Source organism: Oncorhynchus gorbuscha, linkage group LG13 (genome assembly GCF_021184085.1).
Source record: "Oncorhynchus gorbuscha isolate QuinsamMale2020 ecotype Even-year linkage group LG13, OgorEven_v1.0, whole genome shotgun sequence".
NCBI classification, from domain to species: Eukaryota; Metazoa; Chordata; class Actinopteri; order Salmoniformes; family Salmonidae; genus Oncorhynchus; species Oncorhynchus gorbuscha.
The window spans coordinates 64,605,773-64,616,222 of NC_060185.1; the positions used below are offsets into that span (position 1 = coordinate 64,605,773).

At 41.1% G+C, this 10,450-nt stretch overlaps 1 protein-coding gene across 2 annotated transcripts in view; it reads right to left on the reverse strand.

The window, feature by feature from the left end:
* Positions 1-5,345, reverse strand: part of LOC123993319 (nuclear factor NF-kappa-B p105 subunit-like) — a 40,184-nt gene extending 34,839 nt beyond the window's left edge. Inside the window, exons 1-2 of one of the 2 annotated variants that reach the window (XM_046295334.1) lie at positions 5,089-5,345; positions 4,519-4,559 (exon numbers count right to left, since the gene is read on the reverse strand). In XM_046295334.1, the coding sequence (XP_046151290.1) occupies positions 4,519-4,554 (36 nt within the window). In that variant the 5' untranslated portion in view covers positions 4,555-4,559; positions 5,089-5,345. Of the gene's footprint in view, positions 1-4,518; positions 4,578-5,088 lie in introns of both variants that reach the window. The other variant, XM_046295333.1, reaches the window with a different exon arrangement.
* Between the last annotated feature and the right edge of the window lie 5,105 nt (positions 5,346-10,450).

Below are 10,450 nucleotides of genomic sequence, written 5' to 3' on the forward strand. Positions count from 1 at the left end.
ACAAGACCATGGTGCTTGCCTACGGAGCTGTGAGGGGAACGGCACCTCAGTACCTCCAGGCTCTGATCAGGCCCTACACCCAAATAAGGGCACTGCGTTCATCCACCTCTGGCCTGCTCGCCTCCCTACCACTGAGGAAGTACAGTTCCCGCTCAGCCCAGTCAAAACTGTTCGCTGCTCTGGCTCCCCAATGGTGGAACAAACTCCCTCACGACGCCAGGACAGCGGAATCAATCACCACCTTCCGGAGACACCTGAAACCCCACCTCTTTAAGGAATACCTAGGATAGGATAAAGTAATCCTTCTCACCCCCCCTTAAAATATGTAGATGCACTATTGTAAAGTGGCTGTTCCACTGGATGTCATAAGGTGAATGCACCAATTTGTAAGTCGCTCTGGATAAGAGCGTCTGCTAAATGACTTAAATGTAATGTAAATGTGGTTCACTGAACAAGCATGGGAAACCGTGTTTAAACCCTTTACAATGAATATCTGTGAAGTTATTTGGATTTTTACATTTGAAAGACAGGGTCCTGAAATGGGGACGTTTCTTTTTTTGCTGAGTTCACATATTGTTACAGGTTTTGGTTTTTCCATTTATGTTTTCAGTTTGGACTTTAGCGAGTATAGCTCATTAGCGCATAAGGCACACCGATTGGAGTCACCTCATTAGTCAGTATGTGTTACACCGGTGTTGGTTGCCATCTCGTTAGTGGGGAGGTGTTTCACCTGTGCTGGCCCAGGTGCTATTTAAGAGTGGCTGGCCCAGTGCTCTTGAGAGATGTGGAGGGTTAAACACCTTTATTTTGATTGCTAGACAAACAATCCTTTATCTGATTTCCCTGATTTTGTTTAGCGCCACCTTTTCCATTTGCTTACTGTCTAAGTGTAGTGTGGGTTTCAACTTTTGTTTACCTCTTGTTGGGAAAATGTAGTGGGTGTCTTTTAGGTTCCAGTTGTTGTTGCTAGTCAAATTTCAGTGGGACACCCCCATGAGTATATCAGAACCCCTCTTAAAACCCCAGCGGTTTCGTTTTGGTTGTCGGTCTGTTAGTTCCCCCTTCTGTTTGAGCGACATTATTGGTTTTCATGCTGGGGAACGTAACACTACATATTTATATGTAATGGCTGCACTGTCAGAGCTAGAAACATAAGCATTTCACAGCAACTGCGGTAACATCTGCAAATTATGTGTACACGATCAAAAACGTTTGATTGAGCTTTTCCTATTGTTTGCAAAGAAGGTCACCACCTATTGGTAGATGGGTACACCGAGTCACTACAAAGATAAAGGTGCCCTTCCTAAATCAGTTGCCGGAGAGGAAGGAAACTGCTCTGAGATTTCAGCAGGCCAATGGTGACTTTAAAACCTTTACAGAGTTTAATGGCTGTGATAGCAGACAACTGAAGATGGAACAACATTGTAATTTATGTTAGTGGCTAAATACAGAGTGAAAAGAAGGAAGCCTCTACAAAATACAAATATTCCAAAACATGCATCCTGTTTGCAACAAGGCTCTAAACTTTAGTAATACTACAAAAAAAGTGGCAAAGCAATTCACTTTTTGTCCTGAATACAAAGCGTTATGTTTGGGGCAAATCCAACAACACATCACTGAGTAACTCTTCATATTTTCAAGAATGGTGGTGGCTGCATCATGTTATGGGTACACTTGTCATCAGCAAGGGCTAGAGAGTTTAGGATAAAAATAAACAGAATGGAGCTAAGCACAGGCAAAATCCGAGAGGAAAACCTGGTTAAGTCTGGTTTCCAACAGACAGAGACAAATTCACCTTTCAGCGGGACAATAACCTAAAACAAGGCCAAATATACAATGGAGTTGTTTAACAAGACAACATTGAATGTTCCTGAGTGACCTAGTTACAGTTGTTACTTAAAAATCGGTTTGGAAATCTAGGGTAGCCTAGTGGTTAGAGCGTTGGACTAGTAACCGAAAGGTTGCAAGTTCAAACCCCCGAGCTGACAAGGTACAAATCTGTCGTTCTGCCCCTGAACAGGCAGTTAACCCACTGTTACCTAGACCGTCATTGAAAATAAGAATTTGTTCTTAACTGACTTGCCTGGTTAAATAAAGGTAAAATAAAATAAAAAATATTGCAAGACTTGAAAAAGGTTGTCTAACAATGACCAACAATTTGACAGAGCTTGAGATTTCTTTTAAAAGAGTAATGAGCAAATACTGTACAATCCAGGTTTGCAAAGATTTTAGAGACCCAGAAAGATTCACTGCTGTATTTGCTGACAAAGGTGATTCTAACATGTATTGACTCAGTGGGTTGAATACAGTGCATTTGGAAAGTATTCAGACCCCTACCCTTTTTCCATGTTGTTACGTTATAGCCTTATTCTAAAATTGATTAAATAAAAGTCTACACGCAACACCCCAACATGACAAACCAAAAAAAGGTTTGTAGAAAATTTGCAAATGTATAATAAAATAAAAAATATATATTTGCATAAGTATTCAGACCCTTTACTATGTCTCGAAGTTGAGCTTAGGTGCATCCTGTTTCCATTGATCATCCTTGAGTTGTTTCTATAACTGGTGGTAAATTCAATTGATTGGACATGATTTGGAAAGGCACACACGTGTCTATGTAAGGTCCCACAGTTGATAGTACATGTCAGAGCAAAAACCAAGCAATGAGGTCAAAGGAATTGTCCGTAGAGCTCAGAGACAGGATTGTGTCGAGGCACAGATCTGGGGAAGGGTACTAAAACATTTCTGCAGCATTGAAGGTCCCCAAGAACACAGTGGCCTCCATCATTCTTAAATGGAAGAAGTTTAGAACCGCCAAATCTCTTGCTAGACCTGGCCGCCCGGCCAAACCGAGTAATCGGGAGAGGTGACTAAGGACCCGATAGTCACTCTGACAGAGCTCCAGAGATGGTTGTTCTTCTGGAAGTTTCTCCCATCTCTGCAGCACTCCACCAAATCAGGCCTTTATGGTAGACTGGCCAGTTGGAAGAGACTCTTCAGTGAAAACCAAGACTGAACTCTTTGGCCTTTCCTCTCATGTCTGGAGGAAACCTGGCATTATCCCTATGGTGAAGCATGGTGGTAAGAGCATCATGCTGTGTAGATGTTTTTCAACAGCAGGGACTTGGAAACATTTTTGGAGCAAAGTACAGAGAGATCTTTGCTAAAAACCGGATCCAGAGCACCCAGGACCTCTGACTGGGGCGAAGGATCACCTTCCAACAGGACAACAACCCTAAGCACACAGCCAAAACAACGCAGGTGTGGCTTCGGGACAAGTCTCTGAATGTCCTTTAGTGGCCCAGCCAGAGCCCAGACTTTAACCCGATCAACCATCTCTGGAGACCTGAAAATAGCTGTGCAGCGACACTCCCCATCCAACCTGACAGAGCTTGAAAGGATCTGCAGAGAAGAATGGGAGAAACTCCAAATACAGGTGTGTCAAGCCTGTAGCGTCATACCCAAGATTTGAGGTTATAATCGCTGCCAAAGTTTCTTCAAACTACTGAGTAAAGGGCCTGAATACTTATGTAAATGTGATAGTTTATTTGTATACATTTGCACACATTTCTAAAAAGCGGTTTTTGCTTTGTCATTATGGGGTATTGTGTCAATTGATGAGAGGGGGGGGACGATGACAATTTAATCAATTTAAGAATAGGGCTGTATATAATCAAGATACACTCAGTTTCCCGTTTATTATGTACACCACCCCGTTCAAGAAAAAGCGGGCCCATTTGGCATGCAACCACCAACACTGGAGAATTGAGGAGTGGAAAATGGCCTGATCCGACAAATCCCGGTTCCTGTTGCGTCATGCTGATATCAGGATTTGGCGTAAGTAGCCGCTTCTTCTTGTTTTTAGCTGACAGGAGTGCAACCCGGTGTGGTTGTCCGCTGCAATAGCCCATCCGTGACAAGGACTGACGAGTTGTGCCTTCTGAGATGCTGTTCTGCAGACCATTGTTGTACTGCACCGTTGTTTGCCTGTTTGTGGTGGCCCCATCCTGCATGGTGTCAAAGATATGTGCTGGTGGTGGTGGTGTAATGGTTTGGGGAATGTTTTCCTGGCACACGTTTGGTCTCTTGATACCAATTGCGCAAAGTTTGAATGCCACACGTTGTAGAATCCATGCCCCAGGGAATTAAGACTGTTCTGGAGGCAAAGGGGGACCAACCCAAGGCTAGATGGGTGTATTTTATTATTTTCCATTAATAAAAATACAAATGTATTCCACTTTGACAGAGTATTTTGTGAGGATGGTTGACAATTTTTTTTTTATTAAATCAATTTTAATCCCACTTTGTAACAACAAAATTTTGAAAGTCTGAAGGCACTGTACATCTTTCACCAATGTTAACCTCTACTTTTATAATTATATTGTTCTGAAGAGTTTTTTTTTTAAATCTATAGGTTTCTGCTTCAAACTTTGTGACAAACGATATAGCCTACAATATATAACAAATACAGAGAGCCAGTGTAGACATAGTATGGACATGAAACACCTAGCCTACCTGTGGGTGAGGGAGGTAAGCCTCCTCTTCTGCCATGGCGTCTGAGAGAAGACAAATACCTTGAGAAAAGTCATGACTTATGAAATATAATTGTAGTTTAGTGTACATATGCTTTATTACATAGAAAAAATGTTTTACCGGAATTAAAGATTTTAGTGATTTTCTGCATCTCATCCAATCTCAAATGTGCCCTGATTAGACACCTCTCGTGACATTTGGATTTGCTACTGGCATGCTGTGTATAAATCCACTTATCTAACAAGCTAACCAGCTAGCTAACTAAAACACAAGTGTCAATATAAATTAGCTAAAACAGCACCCTCTCTTAAGTCAATTTTTCAAGACACCAAAACAAAGACAAAGCCAACCGTCCGTTTGCTCTGGTCTAACTAAGTTAGTTAGCTAACTACTCAACTTCATTTTTTAGTGGCTAGCATGCAAATAGCTAGCTAATTTGACAATGAGGAAGTGGACTTGGCTAGCTAGAAAAGTTATAAACAATAAACTTAAATTGGTTACTTTTTATAATTACTAATATCATTACATTTAAATATTGTAGCCAAAGCTTACCCAGGTCACATGCGATTCCTACATCCACATCAGATGAGTCGAGTTTTGCACATTATTGCGCCATGCTTAGGTAAACTGATTTGACCGAATCTAACAGTATCCTATCGTCAAACGTTCATATTATACAACACTTCTATGTTAATAATTTTGCTTCAGTTAACGAGGATGAAATATGACAGTGCTAGCTAGCAACATCGACTTGTACAGTTGTTCAGAAACTTCACTTCCCCACTGGAAATTCCCAGTGACGTAGGCTTGTGAAGGTCTTTGCAGCATCTGCCCCCAGGTGGCCAAAGCTGGGATATGTTTCCTCACAACTAGGCCTCCTAAGGCAACAAAAACCCAGGCAAAGATGATCAATTATATTGACAAGATAACCAAGTGGCCGCTCTAACAATGAAAATACATCTACTCAATGACTGAGGCGAGATCAGGTGCGACCATTCTAGCCAATGAGAGGGTAAAAGAACGACCCTCTCCCATGGCCGAGCCACATATCGACCAATGAGATGAATATTTCACCGGATACGAAGCACCCGCTTAGTGTTTCCACTAACTATATGGTAGTGAGAAGAAGCCCATTGGCCGGCAGTGGGAAAAGATGTAAAGAGATGGATTTTAGCCAACATTCTGCAAATGTTCTCATCAATTTAACATTTTATCTTAATGCAGTTCTGTTCGCAAAATTAACATCGGTTATGAACAGAGTGGACTAAGTTTGGTGGACTTTACCCTTTACAAAAGTAAAACAATTCATATAAAAAATACACATCGTTGTTTAGGACTGCAAAGGCGAATTGAGTTATTGCACACGCGCATTTCACATAGGAGGCGTTCCCTAAAGGAAAATGTGCAGATGTCTGCTAGAACGCGCCAATAGGATCTCGCGCTTGGCTTTGCCCACCTAGCTTGTTCTGCCCACTGTGACTCATTTGTTCACATTGGAAACGAGAGGCATTGGTCTATCTTGGTCTAGTTATAAAGGTCTTTGTTAAAGCCCCCCCCCCCAACAACCTGACGCAAATTAAGCTTTTCACAAGGTGACACGCCATTTTAACTCCTCCACATTTATTGGTTTGGTTTAACAGTACATAATATAACCTGCCTCAAAAGTTTGTTTTACTTCTCATCAAGACCAGTGTGTAGTAGTGGGTCGTTCGCGAACGATCGGCTCTTTTTGGTGAACCGAATTGCATCGGTGGATGAGCCGTTTATTTGGCTCCCAGATTTGTATACCTCTATTACTGCAAGAACGTTTGTCTGCAGATAAGTTACACAATAAATTATCTAAAAAGGGTGGATCCTCACTGCAGAAACAATAAATGGTGGGGAGACCACTTCAAACTTGACCCCCAAAAAACATCTGGGTCAGATGGTTTAGAGCCTTTCTTCTTAAGGTTGCTGCCCATATCATCGCCAAGCCTGTCTCTACCCTCTGAGGAGGTTCCCATTGCTTGGAAGGCTGCCATGGTTAGTCCTTTATTGAAAGGGGGAGATCAAGCTGATCCTAACTGTTATAGGCCTATTTCTAGTTTGCCCTGTTTATCAAAAGTGTTGGAAAAACTTGTCAATAATCAACTGACTGGCTTTCTTGATGTCTACAGTATACTCTCTAGAGGTTGTTGGCAGAGAGATTTGGAACTCTTATTGGTCTATTAACTTATACCGCTTGGGGATGTCACCAGGCAAGCCAAAACTGAACCCATGCAAAACCTCCTGATTAAAAGGTCCTGTGTAAATTGTATTTTTAATCATCAACTATCAGGAAATAACACACAAAAAAAAAAGTTTTGTACCAAATTATACTTTACTTAATGAAATGTAAAATACCTTGTGATTTCAGTACCGTTAAAATGTGCTACCAGTTTTTGCCTTGTATTATCAGCCCCAGACATGACACCCAACTACAATAACTCGGGTAGATATTACATAAAGAGGTCCCATTTTAATTTTAAATGGACACAGTTGTTACATGGTATCGTTTCATATATCTTTAGTTAGATTTTTTTTTAGTTATTTCAACATTAACAGTAAACAATCTTATCACCTAAAAGCGTCTGTAAAACAATACATTTAGTGCAATTTAGTTAAAACTAAAAACAGCTTTTGTCTGCAAAAATATTTATTAATTTTAACATTTAACTTCCATTAAGACTTGGTAAAAAACAAAATACCTTCTATTAGGAAAACAAAATAATACAGAATTGACAACATAGATCATTAACTCAAAATGGTCTAGAAATGCAGAGATTAAGATATTCAAATCACTGCACCAGCAAGTGGACCACGTATCATGTTAAACATTTTGACACACAGGTAATACCACCAAGGTTCTAGAAGCACTTCAATGAGGCACAATATGAAGTTTAGGCCTAATGACACCACAGAATGACACTTTGGCCTGAAGGTTCATCGCACAGGCACAATTTACGCAGAAGCTGTAAACTTACTACGAGACGCACATAAGCGTCATTCAACACAAAAAAAAATAGTATCTTGGGCATTGACGTCAACGCTGTTACGCAGTTTTCAGCGCAGCAACATTGAGGAGAAATGGAAAAAATAAAAACTATAATGACGCTTTTGTAGGTAAACACATTGAAAACCCTGATCAAACTGTGTTCCGATGCATTTACCAGCAATCAGTCATCACTTCTCCCATGTCTTTTCATTTTATCCCTTGGTGTGGACATTCTTCAGTCTTATGAAACAGGTTAAAGGGGCAAACATATTGGACTTTCGCCATCATTGGTGTGGATTGCTTTTGGGGATGGAGTTATGTTGTGACTTCAGCCTCACAGCAATTATTCTAAAATACTGTATTTTCCAATGGGCACTGCAGAACAGAGCTGACCATTGACACCGACAGATACCAAAGATACATATTGATCTGAAACACAATACTTACCTCGACATACTGTACATGCATAAACACTTTCTGCCTCTAAATGGAATAAACATGGATGATATAAAAACTCAATGTTTACCCATGTGACTTCTGTACACATGGTATTGACAGTACATGCATTTGACAGTACATGTGTCCTCAGTCTTATGACAAGTTAATGAACCCATATAAGTCTCTTGACTTGAATGGTGAAAGTATGGTACTGTATATAGTGAATACCTATCCAATCCTTTCATTTACTAGTGGTCAGGAAGGACAGGAGACAAGGAAGCCATTGAGAGAATTGGAACACGGCCGATGAGGAACCACAGTGAGTGTCTAAATGGCCATGATGACCCAACAGTCTAGGACCCTATTCATTAAAGCCTAGCTGTCAATGCACATTTGATTTCCTGTAGTCAAAATCAAGAACATCAACTGCATGTCAATTCAAAAGCTTTCACACTGCATAAAAGGACTGCAGACTCAGACTCAACCCTGACACCTGCTTATCAGCTTTGATTGAAAAGGGCCCGGAAGCTGCTAGTGGGGTGAAACATTCAAACGTTTTGCTACACACTAGCACCAAGCCACAAAAGTGAATCAACTTCAATTTTTTTTAAATAACACAATCGATCAAATACTGTTCCAGCTACATCACATGTGCTGGGATGTTAATTTATTTTTTAAGAGATCTTCTTTCATATTATGGAGTCTTTTCATGTTTGAATTTTCTTGTAAATTCTACATCATCAGGAATGTGGACGAAATACTGACAAGAGAACAGGTACTCAGGCGTACTTTCTACTATGGATGAAACATGATCTCTAGGCCAACTAAATGACCGGAGAAATCCAATACAAGCCTCTAGTTTATAATGCATGTTTAGGATTGGCTAGTGGTCTCCTCCCTGCATTCATTCCATCAACTATAAAAAATTAGCAGCAACAGAGACAACGTATGGAGTGCAACGTTTAAGTCATGATTCCATTCAAATTTTCTACCTACAGACAGCTTCCTCGACAGCTTTCCCGTCTCCCAATGATACTTATGTTTGGAATACATTTGTGAGGCATTAAGTTTTGGTAAACACATTCTGCAGTGAGGTCGACTGCTACAAAGAAAGGCTGAGGTACTGAAATATGAGGTACTTAGCTACAGACTGAATATTAAGATGTGAGTGTGTTTGTGTGTGCGGCTGTGCATATTTCCGAGACTGTCGTAAGCCTCCACTTGAAATAATGTCTCACATTAACTTTATAAAATTGTTATTAAATGGCCACTGTGTGGTTTTAGACATAGTCAGTTTTCTTTTCCTCTAATCTAATTTCGTATGAATTTTGCGCTAAATTATTTTTTTACCTTATTTTTTTTTTTACATTAGTACTTTGTGAAACCAAGCACAAGTGTCTGGAATATTTTACAATTTAATCCAGTATTTGACTCAGAGGACTCTCTGAAGCAGCTCGATGTCTGAACTTCGAAAAAGCAACATTTACACTTTATTTTACAGTCTGGTATTTACATGGTAGCAGTGTAATTACACCTTATAAATACACTATATGACCAAGAGTATGTGGACACCTGCTCGTCAAACATCTCATTCCAAAAGTTGGTCCCGCTTTGCTGCTATAAACAGACTCCACTCTTCTGTTAGGCTTTCCATTAGATGTTGGAACATTGCTGCGGGGACATGCTTCAATTCAGCAAGAAGAGCATTAGTGAGGTCAGGCAATGATGTTGGGCAATTAGGCCTGGCTCCCAGTCAGCATTCCAATTCATCCCAAAGGTCAGGGCTCTGCGCAGGCCAGTCAAGTTCTTCCACACGTCTCGACAAACCATTTCTGTATGGACCTCACTTTGTGCATGGGGGGGCTAGCCTGAACCATGAAAAACAGCCCCAGACCATTATTAGGGCAGGTAACGTTCTCCTGGCATCCGCCATAACCAGATTGGTCCGTCGGACAGTGAAGTGTGATTCATCACTCCAGAGAACATGTTTCAAGTGCTCCAGAGTCCAATGGGTTTCCACTCCAGCCGACGCTTGGCGTTGCGCATGGTAATCTTAGGCTGGTGTGAGGCTGCTCAGCGATGGAAACCCATTTCATGATGCTCCAAACGAACAGTTCTTGTACTGACGTTGCTTCCAGAGACAGTTCAGAATCTCGGTAGGGACTGTTTCTACAGAGGACAGACAATTTTTACGAGCTACACACCTCAGCACCCGGCGGTCCCGTTCTGTGGCCTACCAGTTCGCGGCTGAGCCGTTGCTCCTAGATGTTTCCACTTCACTATAACAGCACTTACAGTTGACCGGGGAAGCTCTAGCAGAGCAGAAATTTGACAAACTGACTTGATGGAAAGGTGGCATCCTATGAGGGCATCCTATGCCACGTTGAAAGTCACTGAGCTCTTCAGGAAGGCCCTTCTACTGCCAATGTTTGTCTATAGAGATTGCATGGCTGTGTGCTCGAC